This window comes from Empidonax traillii, unplaced genomic scaffold (assembly GCF_003031625.1).
Source record: "Empidonax traillii isolate 1590-97213 ecotype Southwest subspecies unplaced genomic scaffold, ASM303162v1 scaffold1244:size288329, whole genome shotgun sequence".
In the NCBI taxonomy this organism is placed as follows: Eukaryota; Metazoa; Chordata; class Aves; order Passeriformes; family Tyrannidae; genus Empidonax; species Empidonax traillii.
In genome coordinates, this window is record NW_020956437.1 from 153,984 (window position 1) to 180,358 (window position 26,375).

Genomic DNA, 26,375 nt, shown 5'->3' on the forward strand with positions numbered 1-26,375 from the left:
CGGGGCTGCGCCGCTAGACGGGGCACCTCGGCCGGGGCGGGCGCCGCTACTCGGGGCGTTACGGCGCCATGGCGGCCGAGATCCACTCGCGGCCGCAGAGCCGGCGGCCCGTCCTGCTCAGCAAGGTCGAGGGGCACCAGGACGCGGTGAGCGCCGCGCTCCTCATCCCCAAGGAGGACGGTGTCATCACGGCCGGCGAGGACAGGTGACCCGGGGCCCGCGCCTGGCGCTGGGGCGGGCGGGGGGGGGGGGGGCGGGGTGCTCTGTGGGGAATCGGCGGGGGCGATACCGCTGTGGGCGATGTCACTGTGCCAGGAGGCGCCCGGCCGTGGCTCCGTGGCTCTGGAGCCACAAGGAAATACCAAGCAATAAGAAATAGCCGGAGCCGCGGTTGCGGGCAGGGACTGGAGGCTCATCAGCTGTGAGGGAGGAGCGGCTCGGCGGAGCCCGCAGCCTTCCCCCTGCGGCTGTGTCCGTGTGCTGCGCAGCCCCTGCTCGCCCGTGTGTGCGGGGATGGGCTCTGCACAGGCTGCGAGCACAACCAGGGGCGGGGGGATGCGTTTCCCTCGGCCTCCAGCCCCGCTGAAGGGTCACTTGTGCTGCGTTGCTGCTTTCCCCGCCCTGTGCCGGCAGAGCCCGGAGCTCCCCGGGCTGCTCCGCCCGAAACGAGCCCGCTCCGATGGCTCGGCGTGAGGGTTCGAACCCGCTTCGTCCCGGCTGGGGCAGCTCGGGGAGCGATGTGGCAGATCCAGGTGGAGGGAGAGGGGGATGATGAGCAGCTAAGGACGGTGGTTTCTGCTTGGAAGGGAAAATGTCTTCGTCGCCTAATCCTGATCCTCTGGCTCACACAGCTGTGAAGCGGCTGCCACGGCAGCTGGTAATGGCATTAAGCAGTTATTCGGATAAAAGGCAAGTGGAAATGAGGAAGCAAGTAGCACAGAGGGGTTTGTGGCAGTGAGAGTTGGTGAGGAGGGGTCTGCAGTGTGGCGGTGAGAGATGGAATTTCCCTCGTCCTGTGTGGAAAGTGACTTTTAAACGTGAAGATGCTTCTTAGCAGCTACTGTTTAGAAACGGTGCCAGTGTCTTAAAGAAGCACGTCAAAAATAAGAAAGTGCACTCTTTGAGGTGTAGCTTGGTGGAGGGATAACTTTAAACTGGATTTGCATCAATTTTTGCGCGAATTCCTGTTTGAAAAGCCTGACCTTGTGAGAAACAGGAGTGTGTTATCTGAACTGGGTTTTCTGGCATTTATTTTAGGGTCAGAAAGCACAATCAGAGCAGTTGGTTGGTCTCTTCCCTTCCCATGGAGATGACTTTGTGCCGTACATGCTGGATAACGGGTTTTAGAGGGGACGGGGCAGATTGCTTTTTATTCCACTCTTAGGTGTGATTGTTCTGGTATCTTGGTGCTGTGCAGGCTGAAGTTGGGGTTTGGGTGCCAGCATGGGCTGCGCTCAGTTTGCTTTGATGTGCTTCCTGAAGGAGAGAAGAGGAAATAGTTAAAGAGTTCCTATCTGAGTTAAACCTGCACAGAGTTTCTTGGTGCAGGCGTACAGAGCCTGTGGTAGACAGTGCCAGCCTTTAAACCCAAGGTCTAATGCTGAAGATTAGCAGCCTGCATGTTTAGACTGTTGATAAGAGCCAAGGATGCAGCTGCATCTTTATCTGGACGAGTTTTGATATCAGAGCTGTGTGAGGAGAGCAGAAGCCGCTGCCCACCTTTGGTGTGTGTAATTTAAAGAGAGGCTGTGGACTCAGGGCACAACTCACGTCACCTGCCTTACTATGGGAATTTACTTAAACCTTTAAACTTTCAGAAAGTGCTGCACTATATTGCCTCTAATCTGGGATACCTCCTACAATACATCAAAGCCTACTCATGTATCCTTCACCTGCAGTTTAACGTGTTGTCAAACTTACTGCTCTGTTTGTTCACAAAAGCGCAGTGTAGGTGTTAATGCTGCGTAAAGCGATTGTGCTGCTCGCAGCAAGCAAAGTACAGAGTACAAGGAGCAAAAGAGCTACACTAAGAGTAGGGCTGAAGTATTTTTTATTGCACCTTAATGCAGCTAAGGCTGTCAAGTATTTCATAATAACCAGTCAGAGGAATGTGTTTACAAGTTAAGCAGTGAGGAAAACATTGGTGCTCAAACGTTCTCCAGGATTGTTGTTGATTATTCTCTCTTTAGAAAAGTGGTAGTTCTTTCTATTTCAAATTATATTTCCTAGAATTAGAAGGTTTTGTTTGTTTGTTTGGTTGGTTGGTTTTTTGAGAATACAAGAGATTCCACTGTAGATCTGTGAATGCCAAAAAAACTCTAGGGTTTTTTTAAAGTTCTGAAGATGAAAAAGGAAACAAGAATGCTGTCAGGAGATAGACAGTTAGTTTTCCCAGTCCAGCTTTTCATCAGGATACTTGCCATCTGTGAAGCTTTCTCAGAACTAATGTAAAAAGGACGATTAACTCCGCGTCCCTGTCGGCATCTTGCCTGACCCTGGCTCCAGGACAACACTGGGAATTGTTGCAGTGTGTCCCTCAGCACACAAATAGCCAAGGCTAGGTGAGTGTTTCCCAGCTGTAGTTGGGAATGCTGAGGGATGATAAACTGTGTGCAGACCCTAAATGCAAGATGAAGGTGATGTATTTACCACAGGCTCACAGGATCTCTGGAGTCACTGGCCCACCCGAGCGCTGCTGGTGTTTGGTGACCATCAGCAGCTGCTTAAATTGCAATACTAGGTTTTGTTGGGTTTTGGTTGTGGAACTTAAATATTGGTCAAAACACGTTTTAGTGAACAGAAGTTTGATAAAAAATATCAGCTCTAAGCTATGTCCTTGAGCTTCCACTGCACTATGATTAAACCAGACTCCAGGCTGCTTTGGGAACAAGGTCATTATTAGTCTAAATACTTTTGATTTGTTTTAACTACCAGAAAGATGCAGCCTTCTGTTCTTGCTAGGAAAGCAAGAACTGTTTTAGTGAGTAACTGTTGGTAATTGATTTCAGCTAGGAAAGCAATTGTTAGTGTTTTGAAGGTGTTAGGAAGGTGCAGAGCTTGGAACGGGGCTAGGGTAGCTGCGCAGTAACTTCCAGCAGTGCTTGTGTTGTAACAGGTTTGGATTTGGCTGATAATCTTTCATCGCTTCTTACTCCTCGACTTAGTGCAGTTGGCTTTTAGAGAGCAGCTTGTGTAGCACGAGCACAGACACAGCTGTAATGCGGGATTGTCTCTGCTCTCAAACCCCAAACTTTCTCTCCAGCACTGTTGGGCGCTTAATCACCCTGTAAAAGAGACAGTGAAAGCAATAAAGCAATCAAGAACAATGAAAAGTCTTAAAAATAGTTAAGGCCACACTCAGTACTGCTTGAAGATGGCTTTTGTGTGTGTTTCTTTATATTACATTAAAAAATCCTACCCGAAAACCACTTTGAATGGCTCTTCTATAAATGTGCACACTGTGCAGCTGAAAGCAACTTCTGGTTCAATACTGAATGTTGGGGAAGTTTGGAGGTAATTTTTAGTCTTGTTTTATTTCCTCCTGCCACTCTCATCTGTCTGAGTCTACTGTAATTTAAAAAGTATGTTCCTATCTCTGGGTGCTCCTTAATGAGTTTCAACATTTTAAGTCCTTACCGAGACTGCTGTGAAACCAGTCTGTATCTCTCTAGACCCGAAACAGGGAATGCTTAAGGAAAGGTGAGTGGTAGCCAGCTCTTCTCAGGCACTGAGCAGAGGACTCTCCATTTACTAAAGGCCAAGTTTTGAGAAGAGGGCTGAAGGCTCTGGAGTGGTTCTCATGATAAAGCAATGCTGAGGTAGAAGGAGATAGTGGGAGCAGCGTTACTGGAGGACATCTCTAGTCCTTTAAGCTAAGAACTAGTATTTCACAAAGTAATTTGTCCTAACATAAGGAGGTGCATCACAAAAACAGGATTGTATGAGAGAGAATCGAGGAGAAGGGGTATTTTGGCACAGGTCACTTGCTGACTACTGTGAAACGATCTCTTCAAATTTTGCTCAGTCAGAGCTTTGTATAATTAGATATAAAGCTGTCTGACAGCTTATCTTTGCAAGCATGAGGCGAGCGTAGTCTAAATCTTACTTAAACCAAAATAAGAAGCTTTCAGAAGTTAATTTTGCTAACTCTTGCAGCTATTTGCTTAGGCTCTTGACTTCAGTCAAGAGGGACTGTATTGTTGATGATCAATGCAGAAATTATGCTTCCATGAAACAATTTCTTAGAAAAGCCAAATTTCTGCTTCCTTTAGCTTAGTATCATTAACTGCAATACTGCAATACTTTCACTGCAAGTCTGCTTTTGAAAAGTCAGCAGTGGGTGGTCTCGATCACCATGATAAAACTCGGTAGTCTTTTTATGTAGAAAATAATTACGTGACCTTGGCTAGAAGTGAAAGAGTTGCATTAGTAAGGGTGGAAGCCAACATCTGGGGTGTTCAGAACAGTGTGAGTATGGTGGAGTTGCTTTACAGAGCAAGTTAAAAAGCAGATGAAAATAAATAGGTGCCAACTCATGCTACTACGGGCATTTGCATCATAAGAATGACTTGGAAACATCGTTTTTCCCATCCCATTGTTTGTCATGTTACCAAGAAATAGCAAATGCTTTTCTGAAGTGTTAACTTACTGACATAAGTCGATTATTGTGAAGAGGAAGTGATAGCTTTCAGGAGACAGTCTTAAAGCAAAATGTTTAGTGGGCTGGATTAATGGACATATGTCATTGATCTGGTGGAAAAGTGACTTGATTTAAAAGCTTAAAATTACTATTTTGGGGCAGTGTGTGCTCAGCTGTATTGATTTCAAGTTTTAGAAAAGTAGTACATTAAGGGTGGGCATTGTCTGCTTTATTTTTAGTGTTTTTTTAAAGAAGAGCCCTTAAGTGGATTGCAAAATTAGAATGCTGCCATTGTATCTTCAACCTGAAAAGTTCTAGTCTTGATGCAAGATACCAGCTCCCTGCTGTGTTCTTTCTGTTAAACTCTTTATTGTCAATCCTATATGATTTTTAGCAAAAACAATCCCCTAGTATTTTTCTAAAAAATTCTAAATACCAGGCCTTGTATTAGCTAACAGTAAACAGAACAATGCATCTCAGTGGAGTCTCTTGACAGTGTTTCCAGGTACCTATATTTACAGATCATTTAGGAATGAGGAAGTTGGATTTAAACAGTAACAAAAAGGCAAACAATGGCTTGGAGAGGAAATTTCAAGTAGACTTAAAATAACCTGAGCACTGTCTACATGTGTGCCCTTAACTTCTTGATGTAGAGTCCCCTCAAATATGTCTGTTGTAGGAATGTTTTTAATTGACAATAGCTTTCCATTTCCTTGCTGGTCTCTTATATCCCTCCTCCCAGGATTTTATAGTCACAAGAGTTAGTGTAATGCTAAGTGTTCTCAAGACTCTTTTTTTTCCTTTTCTTCCAAGGGGTGATTCTGGAAGGCTGCAAACTAAAACCAACTTTATAAAGAATCTTAGCACGCTGTCCAACTCATCTTGTCAGCTTCTTTCAGTTTTCATTTGGCTGGATCGTCAATCCTGTTCATGTTTAGGCCAGAGGAGCAGTGCAAACTTACAGCAGCTAATGTTGTTTGTCCTTTGCATTTCTACATGAGGCAGTAGAGGCATGGCTTAGTGGAAATAATACTGACTTAGATTTGTTGTCCTCTAGGGATTCCTGCATTAATTAATACTTGGGGATGGGGATGTTAGTAATGGACTTGTCTGGAGATTGAGGTGCTTCTCTTACTAATGTTCAGTGTCTGGCTTGCTGTGGCTGAGTTGCACAGAGAAGCTGTAAAAATGAAGAAGTTCAGACTTCCATAACGACATGATTTGCAGTTTTTAAAAAACATGTCAGACACCTAATCTGTTATAAAGCAAGTTGTGTTTGCACTGCCAAAGCTAGAAAGTTTCTGCAACTTGAATTTGACTTATATCATCCAGATCAGAGGAGGGGAATTAAAGGAGTGCAATATGTAGCAATTTTGAGGTGAATTGAAATAGTATTTCCACTCATACTTACTCAAACTCAATGTATTAACAGTCTTGAAGAAAACTCTTCAGAATCCAAGGGTGCCTATTCTCAATACTATTATTCTTGTTAAGTTAGAGTAATATTTGAGTGGTGTTATTTCTGTTATGTCATTCCTCAGTTATGTTTGGGTAGCACAAAATCTTAGAGGGTTGGAGCTGATACATAAGTAACGAACTGGTTCAGATGCAAGGGATGATGTACTCACAGCTGGCTTCTCCCTGCTCTTCCCGTGATGTAGAACAATACGAGTGTGGCTGAAGAGAGACAGTGGACAGTACTGGCCCAGCATCTACCACACCATGTCATGTAAGTACAATACTGGAGATGGTAAGTGCTGGCCAGGCACACCATGGGTTTTGTACCTCCTTCCCATTTCCCCAAGTGCCGGATTCCATCAGTGATCTTGATTTCAGGAGGTTTGCAGTGAATCTAGCTCAATTGGAAACAAGCTGCATAGTGGGTGAGGCCTACGGCAGCATTGTCAGAACCACACCCTTCACCAGGGTGGATCTGCAGCTGCAGGTGCCTCAAGTGCTGGCAAATAACTTGTCTGCCAGTTAAGTCAGCCATTCAAACCATTAGCTCAAAGTTCAGACATAAGAATATTCTGTGACTTCCCTGGTGTACTTTTTTATCTTTCAGGGCTCCATCTGAGATAATTCTAGTGAGCTCAAGTTCTTAAGTGTAACCAGCTGCACATGGTGTTGCAGCTAGCTCAGCTTTCAGCCTGCATAAAATCACCCTTGCTGAGTTGCACCCGGTGGCAGGAAACTGTGTTTGCATATGGTTCCCAGCAGTATGTCTGGGTTACAGTAGTCATGTACCCATCCTCAGCTTCATAAGAGGGAATTTAACTATCCTACCAAGGGATGTTATCTATGCAGGCTAATTTCTATCAAGCTACTTAAATAGGTTTTGCCCTGAGTGAAAGATTTGACTTTATTAAAAGTCATGTGTATCCTAATACCTCTATTTAAATCACTGTAATGTACTTGCTCTTTTTTTGACAGCACCATGTTCTGCCATGGCTTATCATCATGACAGCAGACGAATATTTGTTGGCCAGGATAATGGAGCTATCATGGTAAGTTGTTGTGACTTTTCTTCAGAAAGTAGATTAGAATTGCTCAGATTGTCTGTGAGCTCCAGGTGTTGCTGTCAGCTAATAATCTGTTTTCTTTCCATTCATTTTGGAATGCAGCTACTACTAAATGGCTGAACTTCTTGGCAGTTCAGCTGAGCTGTGCATGGGAGGACTGCAGAGCAAGGGTTCTTCTGGCTAGATGGGAGCCAGATAGCCTTAAGAAGTCACTGAGCCATTAGTGCAGCAGTGGACTCAAACAACTGCACTTTGTCAAGGAATTATTTTAAGGGGAGTACATTAAGCTGGGCAGGGTGCCATGGTGGAGAACTAACAGGGGTTGTGAACTGCCTCTGGTCAGGAGTATGGATCTGCCTCTATCTTGCCATGCACATGTCTCTGGATTTGCTTTCTGCAGACCTTTTTATGATGTGGAAATTTGAACACTAGCTCTAAAATTACAAGAGGCCGGGTTCATTTCTTTTCTTTCTGGGATCTCTTCCTTCTTTCTATACTCCTGCTGTAGTTGCTGTCCTTGTCCTGGGGAGCAGACACACAGGGCAGAACAGAAAGTGGGTTTGTATTCTTCCACTCTGTTCTTGGTAAAGAAGGGGAATCTTGTGACTCTCAGATGTTTCAACGGTTTTCTTTCTCTATGAAAATAAGGTCAAAATAATAACTGTCCTGTAAGGAGTCAGGGTATGCATGAGTGTCATAAACAGTGATTCTACTGATAACTGCTGTGAATAAGTATACACAGAACTGCAAAGAATAGTGATTCTAGTGGTAAATACTGAAATTTGTAAGTTGAGACTTCTAAAATCTCATAAGCCTAATGGATCAAATAGAGAATATTCTCACTTAAACCCATCCATTATGAAGTCTCAGACATGTAAATCCTAAATACTGTAAGATACAGCTTTGTTTGGTTTTGCTGGGGATAAATGGGGTCTTATCTCTTCCTATAATCTCCCTTCAACAAACTCAGTTCTGAAAGGATGTTCCCTGTTGAAAATTCTGTTAACCTTAAATTACAGTTGGTATGTCAGTGTACTTTGCTCCAGCCTCAAGAAGGGTTCAGTTTTGGTGAGATGTACTGCTGCTGTATAAACTTTGGTCTGAGAGGTTACTGCTCCTTTTGGGGTATCAGTGTTGTTTGTATCACTGTGGTGTGCTTCCTAACAATTTCACTTTGCTTTTAGGAGTTTCATATTTCTGAGGACTTTAATAAGATGAACTTTGTGAAGACCTATCCAGGTAAACTGTTAACTAGTGTCTACACTAACATTTGTGTGAAGGGAAGGCATCTTAAATGCTTGGTAAACTGGACACAAGTCACGGATTAATGAAGTCCAAATGTACTTTAAATCTGACTGACCTCATAGTTGTCACTTAGTTGGGGATAACTGCCATAAGATAAATGTTCTGTCACTCAACTGAGTCCAATTTGCAGTCATTAAGTTCACTGCATCATTAGCCTGTAAGTGTAATGAGCCACAACTAGTGAGTTCAGATTTTGCTCTTCAGTTGGAGTAGTTGTAGTACATGAATGTTGGGGTAAGAGCTTTCTGAAGGTGAGTTTTGGTATCTGCAATTTTCATACTTTTTGTAATCCCGGGGCTTGGTTACTTCTAGCTGAAGATAAGAGTCCTAACCTTCTCTGTCATCTTAGGAGAGCAGAAGGGATAAAAAAGATCATATTTTTCCTGTGCATGGGAAATAGGAATTGTTCTTGTATTTATAGAGATGGTAATTTCAGCATTTGTCTGCACATCCTTTAAAAGAAATACAAAACTCATTTGCTGGTTAAAATTGGAATATTAATGTGAAAGGCCAGAAGGAAGCCCTTAAAGACTGTAGATTATGTAGCAAAACAAAGTGCAGTTTGTCTTATGACTCCCTGACACTGATAGAAGCAACGTTCTTGCCTAGGAGAAAAAGACCTTGTTTTTAAAGCAACAAACCCTCCCTTTATTCTAAGGGAGATGATTGGCAGTTCAGTCAAGGGAAGTACTTCCATCTTGAGGTGGTGGTGGGGAACTTCTTTCTAATGCCCCTGTAACTTCTTGCTTAGTGGCAACATTTGAAACAAAGCTGGGTGGGATTTGGTTGCTGTCACAGGAGGCAGTTTTAAGTGCCGTGGACTAGATGTGCTTTCAGGTGCTTAAAAGTAGGAATAGCTCCCCTCAGGGTCAGGAAAAGAGGCGTTTAAAGAAAGTAAATAAAGTTTTCAGATGTTTTTCAGTTTTACATTACTCCCCAGAAATCCTGGGCTAACTAGAGGAAGCTGAGGGTTTTCCTGTTCCTTAACCCCAGAGCATTTAGGGTATCTGGGCTGAACTCAGCTTCTCTCTCTCTGGGAGTAAGGCTTAAATTAGCTGTCTGATTTGTTTGTTCTGTTTAGTATTTGCCTTATGAATAGCTTAAGTGAACCAATATGAAACTTCTAGTTCAGCCTAGAACCAAGTATAATAGTAAAAAAAAATCTTTCTTGATCGTTGCTTAGATATCATCCTCAATCTCTGTCTCTCTGAATTAGAGTGTAAGAACACAGCACTTTGACTTTTGGGGAAAAAATAACCAGAATCTTTTTCTTCTCACAGCTCATCAGAATCGAGTGTCTGCTATTACCTTCTGCCTGGCATCAGAATGGGTTATCAGCACAGGTCATGACAAGTGTGTCAGCTGGATGTGCACCAGGAGTGGGAGTATGCTGGGGAGACATTACTTCACCTCTTGGGCTTCATGTCTACAGTATCCTTTGAAAAATGTCTGCTACCCTGAAAATGGAAGAGTACCTTTAGATCAATTTGTTCCCTCCTTTACGTGTAAAAAAGCTAGAGTGACATCTCTTGGAAGTCTGCTAACCCTTACTCTGATTTAGAAGTTTAACACCTCTATTTCTTTTAGCAGTCTGTTAGATTGCAGAAGTGACCCTGAGCTGCACAAATCACAGTGTGTACTAGTTCCTAATTTTGAGGTGTTTGTCTGCAGCATCTTATGGAAGTGACTAGTAACTGTATCTGTAGCCTGGCCTGCATTCTTCCCAGGCAAGTCACTTTGTTCAACAGATGCCAGTGTGCATTTGTCCTTCTAGAGCATAAAAGACCATGAAACCCCTTTGGATTGCTTTGATTTTTCTGTCTTTGCTCATGTTAATATTTTGTATCTTTAAGCTGCAGGGTATGTTGAAACATTATTCACTAATAGTTGTAATTTGTCTGTTTGCTTTTCCACAAACTGCATTTAACTGGAGCATTTGTAGTTTAAACACTCTGGTTGTCTTGTTCAGCTATATAAGTACTTCAGGGCATTCTTTATCCTATGTAAAAGACTTACAAACACAGTAAGTTAAAATGCAGTTCACATATCAAAACTTTTGAGCAAGTTAAATACTTAAAATTCCAAACCTATTCTGTAGCACCTGTTAATGGTGGCAGTTTAGATGTGGCTGGACAGTAACTGAGGTACTGGTTGATGTATGAGAATTAATGGCAGTAATGTTTTAGAAGTGGCAAGATTCAAAAGGTGCAAGAGGTGAACTACATCGCCTGAAAACACGAAGGCCTCTCAGGAGTGGCTGTAGAGCTGAGTGGTGGTAAGAAACTAGGAGGAGAGGGAACTGCTCAGTTGCCAGCAGCATGTCTGGCCTTCTGAGGTCTCCCATCTGTGCAGATCGTGCCTGACTGAAGAGCTGACAGGTTTGTGCTGTTGCTCTTTTTTGCTGTCTTTGTTTTAGAGTTCAGGTGGGTTGTGCCCCACAAGACATTTCATGTGCAGTTCCAGTTTGTCTCAACCGGGTGCAGCACAGAATGGGGTTAAAGCTGGAGAGTGTTGGAGACCAGCACCCAGAACAGTGGTGAACAGTCTGAGCCTCACTGAATTCAGTGAGTTCTGTAGCTAATGCTATTGCAAATAATGGGACAGTTTATTATTGAAGTGGAGAAAAGATTATGACCTTTTACATCAAGGTAAAAATAAATTTCCGCGGAAGAACTTGACATTTGAAAATGCTTTGTAATCAATCCTGCCTTTGGACCTGTGTCTGGAAGACCCAGCTTTCTGGCATGTGTACTAGGTGCTTGGTCTCCCTATCAGAGGTTCCTTAGCAGTTATTTGTTAATAATTCTATGTGTAAGCTTCTGAATAACACAGCAGAGTGCCTATTCTTTACTGGATTAGTGGGGATAATGCAAGTCTGAACTTCCAATATGAAGAAAGGATCACATGTTCAGGGACTTAGGGGATTTGTTGAAAGCGAATTGTTTATCTCAAGATTCTGAAGGCTTAAGAGGTTTTAAAATGTCATCAGATGGCAAAGCCTCTGCATTTTCACTTAAAGCAGCGGGCTTTTAGTTACACTGTCTTTTTAAAGTTAGCCTTTTCTGTGGCATATCAGAAGCTGCTTAGCTCACTGTTGCTTGTGTTCGTGTGTGACTCCAGGAGGACACCTGAGTTGATACACAGCTCTTGGGTGATGTGGTGTCAGCTCTGTGGGTCTTTCATAGCTCTTGCTTTTATTCTGAAGAGCAAAAGTCTTCTGAAGGCAGCAAATGTTCTAGTTCCATTGGCTTGCTATTCTTGGTTTTCTGGAGAATAGTTACATCGTGACAAAACTGTTATGAGGTACAAATGCTTTAGGAGGTGTAATGCTTCTGCCCAATGTGCCACCTTGTTAACAGATCCCATGTCAGGATGTGGTGTGGCTTTTATGTCAGTGTTAGCTGACAGACTCCTTTCTGAAATACAGCTCAGTTTTCAACATCATGCTCGAGGGCCTGCACTGGTAAACTTGGAAGTGCAGAGAACAGAACAAGAAACAAGAGGGTCTCACCTTCTCAGTAGCTTGGAGGGTCAGCATCTTTGTATCCTGATTTTTCTTGGGGATATCAACTATTATAACATGGTAGAAACCTGAGGGTTTATAGGGGAACATACTAGCTGTGACTGAATGCCACCCAGTGTCCAGTGAGGTGCTCCTAATGGTAGCTCTGCACTGAAATGAGTAGCCAGAAAAGTTTTGGCATCTCTTGTAGACAAACAGGAGTGTTTTCTGTAAATATCTGCTAGAAATGGCCGAAATCTACTTAGCTTGCCTTAAACTAGGGCATGGATTATCTCACAGCTTTCTCCAATGGCTTTCTAAAACTTTACTCACTCATTTTCTTTATATGCAAGTACAGTTTTACTTGCACGTATAGGGAAGTGTGATGAGAAGAGAGGAATCAGAAAGGTTTACTACAGTCTCCAACCCCTTTAGAAGTATTGATGTAAATATTTATCTGGCATATAAAAATGTTCTTTTTGGATTTTTTTTTTAAGATGCTGCAGCAGACCGTTTGTCATGTAAAGTACTCCTAGAGCAAACGAGGCTTCTCCTTGACTCCTGTTCAGATATGATCATGAAACTCAGCATGCATTTGTTGGTGATTATTCTGGACAGATCACTCTTCTGAAGCTTGAGCAGAATACGTGCTCAGTTATCACAACCCTCAAAGGGCACGAAGGTAAAGTAACTCTGCTTAAATCTACTTGTCCCAGATGTAATACCTTGTTGTAAATTGGGGTGAGACATTCAGGTGCATATCTAGCTTTTGAGGATAGATTTGGGATAAAAAACCAGTCTAGGGTAGTAGTTACCATAAGCTGTTCAAAGCTGTGCATATGACTGTCTGCTAAAGAACAAACACATTCTTGCTGAGGGGAAATCTTGGCCTAATAAATCTGGACAGGTATTTTTATTGTAGATGAAAAATAAAGGTAAATATATGCATTCAGTTATAAACACAAGTTATCCACTAGATGGCCACCTTTAAAAGCTTTAGTCTCCTTCACTTTGAAGAGAAAGGATGAGAATGTGTTACTTTGTGGGGTTTTTTTTCTGTTTTTTTAAGAGACCTTGTAATATGATAATACTTAAAGCAGTTTTAACAACCTCCAGTCTAGATTCTAAAATGCCACTTAATTCTTCTCAGTGCAAGCCTTGCTGTTCTGATCACTCTTTATGTGACTCTAGTTCAATTTCCTGTGTTTAGCTGAACCTAAGCTGTAAGCAAGAAATCTAGAGAGCCTTTTAGAACCAAAACTGCCTAGTCAAAGGCAGATGTCTCATCCTGTATAGTACAGCTGGAGTCCTTGTATCAAATGGAGAACCAAATGGTCTGTAACATGATACAGAGCCACTGTCTGTTGTAATGAGTAAGGCAAGAATGGAAATCACAGATGAATGTGTAACTTAATTATGTGCTGAGAAAAATGAATGAGACAGTTCCTTTTCCCATGTGGTACTGCCAACTTTGAAATCAGTTGACTAGTTTGCATTTGGGTAGGGTTGAACTACTGGGTCATGAGACTCTGACCCACTGGAAAAGGCTGCCTTGTTTAACAGCTGTAAGGATAGAGTAGGCTTTGTTAAAGCTGGGGAGACTCCTGATTTACAGATGACTGTAAAGTGATAAAGCTGGTTTTGAATCGAGAGACAAATTGAGATTTTTAAGTGATAAATGTCTCTTCTGCTTTCAAGCAGAATTCCAGATTGTTTCAGTTAAGAGCAAAGTAATTCTCTTGGCCCTAGAGACTCCTTTACCTCTCTGTTCTTTTGCACTAGTCTGTTCAAATGCAACTTCTTGGGAGGTGTTCCTGTTAGTCTGAAAGCAGTAAGTCCTCAGCACTTCTTACAGTGCAGGTTCTACCTATTGGGTTGGGATGGACTTCAAGCACCAACTTCAGCAATACTGTCTGCATAGCACACAACTTTGGCTTAATCATTTCCATATGGGGATTATGATCCTTAAAACAAGAATTGATCTAGAATTAAGGGTGGTTAAATTTGAGGGGCAGAAACAGGTTTCTCTTCAATTGGTATAATACTAGCTACTTCATCTTTTTTCCTTTTTTTCTGTTTTTTTTAGTAAATCAGATTATGTGTAACTTTTTTCCTCCACAGTATTTATGTAATATTCTCAAGATCTAGTAGCTCTGATTTTAAATGGCATCTAGTTCTTGTTTGAGTGCACCTGTGTTTGACAGACTTCAAAAGTCTGATTTCATCTTGTTTCCTTTCTAGCTCTTGCTGGATGGGACTTCATAAGCAGGCAGTGTTTGCTTTGCAGTTTAAATGGTTTTAGAGCTTGTTCTTCAGGGTAGCTTCTGTAATTCACCATATTTAACAGCTTGCTCTGTGTAATGCTGAGATAGTACTCAAACTACTGCCTTTTGTGGTGCAAATACTATTCCTAAATGGATCAGTCTGAAAACAGTGTAACCCTAAAGGAGGCAAAAAAATCCCTTGCTCCAGAGCGTTGAAATGGACTGATCTGGGCTCTAATTAACCATTCATCTTGCTCTCAGACTAACAAGGCTTTTGATGACAACTGAACAATGGAAGGATGCTTTAAAGGGAAGGATGTCTGCAAGGGAATAAAATATCCCAACTTCACCACTATAGGTAGCAAAAGTGACAAAATTACTCCTTTGGTCTCCTGGCTACATTACCACACACATGAGTTTCAACTTTATGCTGCTACTGTCAGATGACTCATTTCTTTCTAATCTGACTAGTGTAATGCATAGCCAGGCTGGGCCTTCTGAAATTTAGTTTTGTAATTTATTAAGTGGTGGCAGATTTGCTAACAGCAGTGAAACTGTGACTTCATTTCTTATTCCAACTATTTTAAGATTGTAAATGTTCTATGTAAGGAAGTTGGTTTACCTGTGAACACAGCATGCTGTCCTGCAACCACTGACCAGGCACCTTGCTGTGTTGTAGATATCAGTCTCTGCTTGGCAAGTGTTCATACTTCTCATCTTCCAAAGCTCACAAAGCAGCCTGGCAATTCTTAAAACCAGCTACCTAAATATAAGGGGCAGAAGGCTCATAACTCAGACTTTTCTGGTTTGAGCTTTATCTGTCTTCTCAGGGATATTCTGTTCTGTTGTCCAGTGCTCTTTCCCTCTCCACCAGGACTGTACCTTGCTGTTGAATGTTGTCTTTTGCCTTAAGGCTTTCAACGTGTTACTGGAGTAAGGTTTCCCTGTAGTGCTCCAGAAGGGCATCATTGTGCTGGAGGGTCAGTCCCTCACATCTGACTGCAGAATGTTCTTTCCTAGGGAGCATTACTTCCCTGTGGTGGGATCCTGTTCAACGACTGCTCTTCTCGGGTGCCTCTGATCACAGCATTATCATGTGGGATATCGGCGGAAGGAAGGGGCGAACGCTGCTGCTCCAGGGACATCAGTATGTAATGGTGTTCTTATCTTTTTTCTTGCTCATGTTCGATACGTTCTTATTACCATAGTTTAGAAGTAATACAGAAATAGTTTGTAGAAAAAGGTGGATAAAAATCCTAAGTCATCTGGTTTGGCCCTTATGTAAAAATCGGATGTGTCTGTGAGGGTGGGGCTAGAACCTTAATGTGTGAGCATGTTCATGTACCCGACTAGAAAAAACTTCACTATGTTCATATTCTCTGTCTCTATCAATGAGGTGATAAAGTGATTGGCTAAATTACAGGAGTGGTCTCTCAACTTCAGAAAGTGTGTCACATCTCCCCTGTTCTGCAGATCAGGTAGTTAGCTGTCTGTTTAATCAACCCTTTGTTTTTACAGAGACACAACACTAGCTGCCATTTTTAAATGTAGGGTTCTGACTCAGTCTGACAGGCAATTCACCACTAAAGATGTATTCTACTTAGAAATGCACTGCTGGTAGAGATCTTGTTTGTGTTTAAAGATATATTCGTATAGCACGTTCTCCTCATGTCTAATTCATAGATGCCTCCATCCACCTTTGATCAAGACTGATAGCCTCAGCCCTAGAACTCTTGTTAAATATTGAGGATTTAGTTTTATGGCTAAAGAATTAATAATAGAGTACTGTTTAAAAAAAAAAATAACTGAAGTCAGTAGCTGGAGGACCTTATACTGCCGTTACTGCTCCCTCATGTGTCCTGGTGAAGACTTATAACAGTTAGTTTCTCTTCAAGCATCACACTTAGCAACAAGCTTCATCCTGAATGGGAAAGGAACTTCTACTGAGAAGCAGAATGATTTTTTTAATTCAACTCAGATGTTGCAAAGCAGTTTAATACTATTGAGATCCTTTGGTTAGTTTCTTATGGTAGACTCTTATTTTGCCATGACTTTATTTAGGATTAAATTGCCTTACTGGTAAATGCATACTTTGCTTTGCAGCTACAGACTGACTGAGTGTGATTTGCTAGCAAAAGTGGAAGCTCTGTCTGCTTCTTAGCTGTATCTTCAAACAAATATTTCTCTTTCATTTCTCCAGTTGTCTGTTTTGGTAACTTAGCTTTCCTTGCCAACATAAAAGAGTATTTGCACACACATTCGGGGCCAGTGGACACTCAGCTCACTGTCAGTGCTTACTGCCAGCAGGTGTTAACATAGAATTGTACCTCTGGTATTCTGGTCAGGCCTGTAAGAACACTGTTCAAGGCAACATCTGATGCCAGGGGAGTACTCAGGTGACAGCACCTGTCCGGTCGTCCTCATAGCTCTACTCAGCAGACTTCAGCAAACTGTTTGGAAACCAGTTTTGCCTTCCTGGGTAGCTTTACAAGGGTAAATCGGTTTGCTGGGAAACTAAGCTTTGTTTAAATACCTGTGGTTAAATAGTGCCTACTTTGTTTTCAGTGACAAGGTGCAGGCTATCTGTTACCTCCAGCTGACACGGCAGCTGGTGTCTTGTTCAGCTGATGGAGGAATTGCTGTTTGGAACATGGATATCAGCCGAGAAGAGGTAAGTTCGTGTCCTAGGTCAAAGATTTTTATTTTTTTTCCCCCCTTTCAGAAACTGATGTGACTTTACTTAGCCAGTTCTGCAGGCTGCTTTCCTTACATTGTCTGACACTCTAAGATTGAGTGGTATTATTGAAACCTCCTCTGGTCTAGCGGCTGTCCATGCTGCATTGTAGTAAATGGACTCCCAGGACAGGAGAAGTGCAGGACACACTTGGAACTGCTTAAGTCTTATCTCAATGAGACAGCATGTTCACTGGAATGGCTGTGGCCCTTGCTGCTGCAACAGTCTAAAGCAGGCAATCTTTTGCAGTAAAGAAACCAATGGATTGTGCTTCAACAGTCTTGAAATAAGTTCTCAACTCATGTCAAAGCAGGCAAATAAGTGAGATGCAGGTTTTGAGATGCAGTTCAGAAGGCAGAGGTTCAGACCCCAGGCAACGGGGTTTTTTTTGAAGATATCAGTACTCAGCAGTTGATCCTGCCATGAACATTCTGCATCAGTTCATCTCCATCAGAGGAACTGAAAAGATATATATTACTACTATCTGTGGTTAAACCATAATTATAGGAGTTACTTTCGGTTACTCCCATAAAGCAGTATTTAAGGCTTAGCCTTTCTTGCCCTGTTGCTTTTTCTTAAGTGCAAGTGTCATGATTAAGAACTGGTTTTTGATGTGTTGAGCTGTCACCTTAAACACACTGAATGCTGTATGTGATCCTCCTGACATTTTCAGCACGATGATCTCTCTTCAAAACTTCTGTAATATTATTAAATTTTGTAGTTGAAAGGAATTGACTTATGATAAGATTGGAGAAACAAGATGTGGCCATTTCTTTTCTGGGCCTGCACACAGTAAAGGGATCTTCTAAATAACAGACAGTTTTAATGCAGTTAAAATAATGCAGTTAAGGTAGAACAGCTGTGATGCGTCAGAACTTGTTGGAAAAACATAACCAAGCCCCATTCCAAAAGCAATGAAACCAAATGTTTGACAAATGATGAACATAGTGCCTCTGAAGCATTAGTTAGTGAGTCACGTTTCAGGGGTATATTCAAATATGCACTAATGCACAGAAGACCAGAAAACAGACTTTTTTGATTGGAGGGAATGGTAACTCCAATGACAGCTGTATTGCTCTTGAGCAGTTCCAACTGTATGTTGGTAATAGTGTTGGTAGCACTGGCAAGTTTTTATTTTGTGTTTAATGTGTGAAATTAAGATGAAAAGAATTGGAGGATATCCTGTTTTTCTTTTAGAGGGAGCCAGGATTGTCTTCCCAAAAATGCTTTTAAGTGAAAACTGCTATTCTGAGTAACTGAAAGGAGCAATATGGAAAATCTCACATGATGGAGAGGCAACTCATTTCCTCTGCTCTCCCTCCCACCCCAACACTGGACATGTTACTACTCTTACAGTATTTTCCACTACTGGGAGGAAGGAAGTGGTACAATTAAGGTTAAAGATTTAGAAACTGGACATCTGGAATCAATAAATGTTCATGGTGAGATGGTGGTGCAACTGAGAATACTCTTGTTTTCTTACTGTCAGCGATGGATGTATGTGAATTAAGGAGAAAAAATGCTTTGTTGTTCCAGCTTTCCTCCTGTCAAGTCTCAAGGAGAATTGCTCATGAGGTCTATAAAGTTGTATAGAATACACATATTCTAATTCAAGTCTATGTACTAAAAATAATGTGCCTCTCTTTCTTTCTGTCCCTTACAAGGATGCTCAATTAAAGATCTGAGAGAGCTGAAACGTATGAAAGCTCTATTTTCATTTGGCCTAGTGCATTTATGGCAGGAAAAGTATGTGGGTGGGAGAAGGGTTGCTTAATGAAGATGTGGGCAGGATGGAAAATGCAAATGAGTCCTTAATTATTTCAAACTGCACTCCTAGGAAAGCAGCAAAGATAGTTATTCAGAATTTAGTTCCGGATACCCCACTTCTTAGAGGGGATGACTGCCTCTTAGCTTCTACAGCTTGGATTACACTAGCCCTTAAAAGTCATCTAGGCAATCAGAGCAGCAGTCTTTGAATGCCTGCAGCAAGTTTAATAACTTAGATGTTTGAATGAGTTTTTCTATTAAGGCAGGAACACAACATATTGCTTTAGGCTTAAAAAGTGTAGGAGGTGTGTAGGTAACAAATAACTGTAGCCTTGGATTCAGGGTTTTTGTACTCAACTTCCTCTGTACTGTACCCTAGGCAATCTATTGTTGTAATGTCCAGAACTGAGCCAGGGCATCTTTCCAAGTAAAACTTTGCTTTGGGTTCTTAAAACAAACTTCCTTGACTGTTGTATGAGGGAAAACAATTCTGATTGCTTGCATCTCTGCTCTTTTGTAGGCTCCTCAATGGCTGGAAAGTGATTCCTGTCAGAAGTGTGAACAGCCTTTCTTCTGGAATATAAAGCAAATGTGGGACACAAAGACGATAGGGCTGAGACAGGTGAGGTGGCTGGTTCGAGTGCTTGGTTGTAATTCAGCACTTAAGCAACATGTAAACAGAAAACTGCTAAAGCCATTAGGTCTTTTCAACGGTTGGTATTTTTGCTGCTTTGAAGTGAGAGTTTGTTGAGGGGTTATGGCTTCTAGGCAGCACTAAGATGTTTCCAAGTTCTCTGGGAAGTGTTGCATCGAACTTCTGTCACAGGTCAAAGCAGGCTGTGCTAGGAGTGTTCTGTTGGATTTCTCTGGATATCTCTGTGCATTGGAGCTTTGGACAGCTAATCCCCAAGTGTTGTGTAAAGTGGCAAACAGTGCCCCATAACTGAGCAAACTGCAGCCTAACATGTTGTAGGTGCTCAGTTCAGGGAAGCAGTGATGGCCCTGCTTTTACTGTTCCAGAATGTGAAAGCTTTCCAGGTAGCCTTCTTTATGGGGGGACTGCACAGGCACCAAGACACTCATCTGTTTCTGGCTTTCTTCGGCTGTTATTTCCTTAGTTGCTCGTTCAATCCACTTTTTCCCCTTCTCCCAGAAGAGGCTTGCAGAAGAACAGGATTTACGCAGAGAATATGGAGATAAATCCATTAATGGCCCAGATGACTGTTCAGAACTCCAGAGTCCTTGGTCTTTGGTTGAAGTAACAGAGCGTTTTTGAACAGGTTGCAAAGCAGAAGCTTTGTTGTTCATTGAGTACTTGGTAAAGGTGATCAAGGGGCACAGTATAGTGATTTATTTTTTCCTTTTTTTTCTTCCTCCATGAAGCATCACTGCAGAAAATGTGGGCAAGCAGTGTGTGGCAAGTGCAGTACCAAACGGTCCAGTTACCCAATCATGGGATTTGAGTTCCAGGTCCGTGTCTGTGATTCCTGTTTTGAGTCCATCAAGGATGAAGAGTGAGTATTAAGGACTAGTAAACTGAAGTAATACTGCTGGGGTGCAGAAACACTTGTGCTTGGTCCACATCCACACAGTGCTATGAAACACACCAAGCTGACTCTGTGCTAGTGGGCCACTTCGCCTTGGGCACTCAGAGCACCGTGTTTCTTCCTCTCTGTGAGCCGAGATCCAGACCTGAAACATATTTGTCTCAAGATTTCTGTTCGGTTAAAAGCTATTGACTGCACTTAAAATTGCTAAATGGGTGCCTGACAATGCATCACAGCTGCCAGGATGTATATGCAATACTTCATGTACTCTTATTGAATACTACTTCTACTATTGAATACTATTTCTACTAATACTAACGTTCCTCACAGCCCCAAACATTATTTTCCCCATGCAAGCAAATTGGGTTAAACATTGTTTGCTTTCTCATTAAATTTGTCTTAGCAATGAAGGAATCCCTTTTTATCTCGATATGAACAGAATAATCAGATGTGACAATTTTGAGGGTGTTTGGGGGTTTTTGTTGTGGTGGTGTTGGTTTTTTTGGTTGCTGAGGCTTTTTATTTGTTTGGGTTTTTTTTTTTTTTGAAAAGTGAGGTGCTCTGCCCTAGTTGGCTCACTGTAGCCAGCAGGAAAAAATGTAGCTGAGCTTGACTTTATTAACCAGGAGGAGGAGTATTTGCTAATGGAGCGTCCCACATCTGCTCTAGTATTATTAACAGTCAGGCTGCAGAAGGCCAGGAAATGTCACACCTACACAAGCAGTGCCTTAGCGTGACTTGTTAATTTAATTCTCTCCCCTTTAATACGGCACTGCAGCTCCCAGGATTGACTTATTAGTACTTGAGCAACTTCATTTTCTTTTAAGTTTATTTTGCACTGCTGTGATAATGCCATGAGGCTTCATCTGATGACTGGCTTTCATTCCAATCGTTCCTGTGCAGCCGTACTTCCCTGGCAACCTTTCACGAAGGAAAACACAACATTTCACACATGTCCATGGACATCTCCAGAGGGCTAATGGTGACCTGTGGGAGTGACCGGATTGTGAAGGTATTGCTGCATCTCTTTGCTGCATTCCTTAGAGATATTTAATAGAGAGTTAATTTTTGTATATTCCTTTTTCTTCCTGGCAATTATTGTTACAAAGCTATCTCCTATGGGCAGCAAGAATTGTATTTATGTCAGGCTGTTCTTTCTGCAGCTGAATGAGGAATTGACCTGTAACTCCCTTGTATGGAGCACAGCTCTTGGAACTTGTTACTGTTGTGTCTCTAGACAAACACAGCAGGCAGGAGAATCTGCCAGCAGCCTCGAAGACACAGACATGGTGAAATGTGCAGTTGCCTTCACTCTGAGCTCCACGGCTTGGAGCCTGGCCTCTGAAAGCCCTTGTTACAAGACGGCGACGTGGAGCTCAGATTGATATAGAATCTTGGTGTGATTAAGCTCAACATCTGCCATGGATGTCAGAACTGAGACTGTCCCAGTCTGTCCTTGTTTTTCTGTAATCATGTTTGTAGCAAACTGCATAGCACTTCCTAAAACAGATCTACTGAGAAGTGCAAGACTCTCTTGACCCCCAGGCTTGGCTTTTGGTTTGTAAGGCTGGTATAACTCTTTATGGCGTTTTCCTCTAGTATAGTTTATCGGGATTTGTTATGTCCAGGGACATCTTTGTTTGCTTCTATGCCTCTTAACAGAAGGCCCTGTTAGGTCTTACATTCTCCACAATATTCTCTTCCAGATCTGGGACATGACACCAGTAGTTGGTTGCAGCCTTGCAACGGGCTTCTCTTCCCGCTGATCTCATCCGTGGCAGGTTTATGCACCTTATGTACAGCAATACATAACGAATGGAATCCTCCTCGAGAATACTACCGCCAACACTGGTTGCTTGATTCTTCTCCTGCTGCTGTTCCAGGATGGACAGTCACCTTTGTAGGGCACAGCTTTCCTGTTGGGCTCACCTTGGGAATCTCCCTGGTGCTGAAGCGTGGTTTTGCAGCCCCTTGGACTAATGTGAAACGGCTTACCTGCAATATGACACCTCGATGGAAGGACCTGTTGTTTCTCGGTTTACATACGTAGTGTTAACAATGTGCTATCTCTGCTGATATATCTTGTACAGATACCTTGTAGCTAAAACATAATCGGAGTAAAATGAGTGTAGTCAATTCAATTTGTGCAAATAGTAAAATAACTTATTCTCTCTTCCAAAAAGCAGTTCTATCGGAATACTTTTGAGCAGTCACTTGTCTAAACTGCCTCCAAAAGGTATGTTGGTTATTCCTATGGAAGGAGGAGACACTTCAAAGTGGCAGGTAGCTTCTTTCAGATGAGATAGTAAGAGAACCTTTTGATCACACAAGATTTCCTTTATTGGCTTTCTTGTAGTGTTTGTCTTCGAGTTCAGTTGTTAGTGAAATCACTTTTGTGGGACAGCTGTTCTGTAGCTGGTGAGTCTTCAAAAAGTCCTGGGCTATTTCTGTAGTCTTTTAGCATAGCTAATAAACTTCTGTAGTTCTTGTGAACATGTGCAGCCCAGCTACTCTAAAAAGACGCCGTAGGTATCAGCTATATATTTTGACAACTCTATAATGCTGTTAGAAATGGGAGCCTAAACGAATCTGCCTTGTTAAAGGTAATGGCTAAGAAAAAAAACGGCCAGCTAAATTTTAGAAATTTTTTTCCTGTGGAAAGGCTGATGTTTCTTTAATGTTAGGGAACCTGTCTCTACTCAAGTGCAGCATAAATTCAAATACTGTCTTGGTGTTGCGTAAAAATAAGTAAGTGGTTATAAAACCAGATAAATACCGAGCAATAATTACTGAGGTACAGAACAGCTGCTTTTTTCCCTGCTCCTAGGTCTCTTAATCCTGAGATGTCTATATTGATCCTTTCCTGTTTCAGACCTGAAAAGTATGAAGAAGAGCTGGGAGGCTTTTATGACTGTGCAGTTGGCACATACAGGAAATAACTAGTGAGATATTGTCAGTTAGCTGGTCTGAGAGCTGAGTGAATCTCTGCATTTGAACTCTGTAAAGAGAATTTATTTTATAACTTTGAAACCTAAGGCAATATGTCACAGAGTTTAGTCTTGGAGCTGTTTAGGTTTGTCTCAAAACAGATGCATATGTGTGAGGACAGAAAATGTGGGTAGGTCAGCTGGCCTGGAATAGGTGGTGTTGCACAATTATCAAAGGTAACAGGCTCTTTCTGGCAGAATAGTTAAGGGTTAGACTGTCTTTATTTACAGCAACAATCAAGTGGTGCTATGAGTGTTAGTGAATTCAAGTCCTAGGTGTGCAACTTGACACTAATAATCTGCATTGGACCATGCTGTAGGCTGAAGTAGATTTAAGATGTTTAATACGTCATAATTCACTTTAAGCCAAAAATCTGATAGTCTCCAAAGGGCATTAGAATCCAGAATATGCTAGTTACTGTTATTTTGTCTGCCTTTCCATGGGCCTCCTCTGGAAGTTTTGTGAAGAGTTTTTATTTGCTAGCCTTATTAGGCCACTGAAGAATAAACAGATCCATCTCCTGTGGGAATCCCAAAACTTGCCTTCAGTTCAGGATTTAGCACCTGTCACACCAATTTGATTCAACTCTTGGTACATGCTGTATAGCTTAGGTTTTTTTGGGAAGGCTCATTTCTAAGCTATGGAGAGAAAATCAGCTTGTACTGGAAAAGCAGTTGCAACTTTCTGCTTTGAAGGCCTTCACCCTTCTAAGTGAGGAAGGAAACTGAGTGGTTGCAAGGGTGACTAAGCCCTGATAATGCTCTGCAATCACTTTCAGACTTGTTCCTATCTGTCTCTGGAGGAGAATGGAAGCCTTCTTCCTCACAGCATGTAAGGCAGAACTTGAGTTACAGTGCTAGAACTGTTAAAAATCCTACTGTGGTAGGTAAGGGGGATCCAGGGCATGAATTAAACTTGGGGATTTAGTAACATTTTTCAAACCAGACATTCTGAAACTTACACCAATGACACCGAGGTGTAACTCCTTTGCAACTAGTACTCCAGAGCCTCAGCTTTTTTAGTTCTGATTAGTCAATGTACCCCCTGCTCAGCATGCAGCTCCCTCCTCCCTTCCCTGTGAATACTTCCTTTGCTTCTTTACATTTTTGCCACGAGATAATATATTCTCTACTGCCTAAGGAATCTATTTTCTATAACTGATATACTTAAAGATAGCGCCAGTTCAGATATAACTAGACAATTATGGCCACTAAATCATTAGCCTTTTAAGTATACTCTTGGTGTTGAATGAGTAATGCTTACAAACCACTAAAGAGAGAGTGGGTTTGTTTATAAACAACTGTTTTGAAGGCACACACTCTCTTGTGAAACTGAACATATTCAGCTCTCTTAGCTCAAGTGTGCAATTACTGAGAAGCCTTGATTTGAAGCATTACTCATCTCGCGTGTGTAACCTCCACTGGGGCAGGGAAGGGGAGCAAAGGGTACTAATATGTGCTAATTCTTTACTAGTTGTACTTCTGTACCCTGCATAGTTAAGAGATGCTAGATAATTCTGTCCTTTGCTCCTTCTTGTCTGTTTTTTAAACTTTGATTACATGTACAATAAAATATTTCTTGATATTCACTTAGTCGACTTGGATGATCCATTTTTTTCCTTCCATCCTGTGAATGTACAGTCCCCATTGTATGCTCTGGCCCCTCCTTTAGGTGACCCATGTCCAAATTCTGGGTTGATGGGAGCACTTGTCAAGTGTGTTGTATTGGAGCTGAATGAGCTGCAGCAAGTTAAGGGCCCATGATGAACTCGTGAGCTGAGAGACAACTGCTGTGTGGTCCCAGCTGGGGATGTATAACCTTATCCTGTGTTCTGTTTGCCAACTCATGCAGACCTCTTCTCTGGTTTCCTATAGAGTATCAGAGGATTAACCTCTTTCCTGAGACCCCTTGGACCTGTCTAAGGTATTAAAGAAATGCTAATTTTGCTGGATGGGGTGAGCAGAGTGTACAGTGTGACACACAGAGGACACAAACTGCAGCCACAGGAGGTGGCTACACTTGTCTCATACTTTCTCACAGAGAAAAGATGGAGATAAGCTGGGAACCATCCTTATCCCTCACAGTTGCTCACAGCCTTCACAGGCTCAAATACAGCCTTGGCTGGCTTTTTGTAGTTCCCTGCTTCCTTAGGGTATTTGGGAGCCATAGAGGGAATCTATGAAGGGTGGCTGAGTAGCCTGTGTAGTATATAATACTGTAATTTATTTTTTTTTAAAGACATGTCTCATTTTGATCAGCTTAAACTTCTTAACTTTCTCAAGGCAAAACCCTGTGCTTTTGAGTTCCGACAAAAACTGACTGGAAAAAATGAAGCTCTTACTGATCTGTAGTCAGAAAAGCTTATTTAGACATCTATGTAGACCATCTTATGTTTTAAATAAGGCATATGAACTCTAGGTAAAGTTGAAAATGTTGGAGGACTGCAAATCGTGGTCTCGTGAAAGCATAAAAATACATGTATTGGTTTTCTGAGAATGCATAGCTGATCGCTTTTCACGTTCCTTATGTTGAAAACTTCATTCCAATTTCAGATAGTTCTGTGCCACGTCTTAGTAACTGAGGGTTCTTCTTGTGGTGTTGGCTTTACTCATTGGAGAGATTTCATATGCTAGATGAAGGAAAGGGGCAGATTTCTGTGCTGATCAGATTTACTACTATATACTTCAGAAGGAAAGCTGTCTAAGGTTTTATCTCTATAGACAAAGTCCTCGGTGCTTGAATGGTCTGGCTTACAGTGAAATGCCACGATCCAACTACAGAAAATAATGAATTCTGCCAGCCTAACATTTAAACCACTGTTTTGTCATCAACTAACCATCTTACAGTGAGTTGCAACGTGGCCTTTGAAGGCTTTCTCTGCCTCTCTCATTCTCACAAGGCAAGTCTTCTCAAGGATCTCATTAAGTGACTGCTATCAAGTGATCCCACAGAATTTTTTCTCCCTGTGGATGAAGTAAGGGCATGGGCTCTAGGGAGCCATGTGGTCTCTCAAACTCACATAAAAGATAATTGTTGAACAGATTCAAAGGCTGTTATTGGTTTTACGACCTCAGCAATGGAAGAAAGCATCAAAAGAATAGTAAAAA

General features: G+C 41.9%; 1 protein-coding gene across 1 annotated transcript; it reads left to right on the plus strand.

The window, feature by feature from the left end:
* WDFY1 (WD repeat and FYVE domain containing 1) lies at window positions 1–24,856 on the plus strand. The gene is made up of 12 exons (XM_027906050.1): window positions 1–205; window positions 6,301–6,368; window positions 7,073–7,146; window positions 8,346–8,400; window positions 9,747–9,897; window positions 12,538–12,650; window positions 15,253–15,379; window positions 16,798–16,903; window positions 19,254–19,355; window positions 20,117–20,247; window positions 21,184–21,292; window positions 21,987–24,856. The coding sequence occupies exons 1-12, from the start codon at window positions 69–71 to the stop codon at window positions 22,044–22,046; spliced, it is 1,233 nt and encodes a 410-aa protein (XP_027761851.1). The 5' UTR covers window positions 1–68; the 3' UTR covers window positions 22,047–24,856.
* The last annotated feature ends 1,519 nt before the right edge of the window (window positions 24,857–26,375 follow it).

What these genes read in the sequence shown, in the direction of transcription:
- WDFY1 (XM_027906050.1), top strand. Translation starts at nt 69, where the DNA reads ATGGCGGCCGAGATCCACTCGCGGCCGCAGAGCCGGCGGCCCGTCCTG. An exon ending in CTTTGTGAAGACCTATCCAG is followed by an intron (nt 8,401 to 9,746) that starts GTAAACTGTTAA and finishes TTCTTCTCACAG; the next exon opens with CTCATCAGAATCGAGTGTCT. An exon ending in CTGCTGCTCCAGGGACATCA is followed by an intron (nt 15,380 to 16,797) that starts GTATGTAATGGT and finishes CTTTGTTTTCAG; the next exon opens with TGACAAGGTGCAGGCTATCT.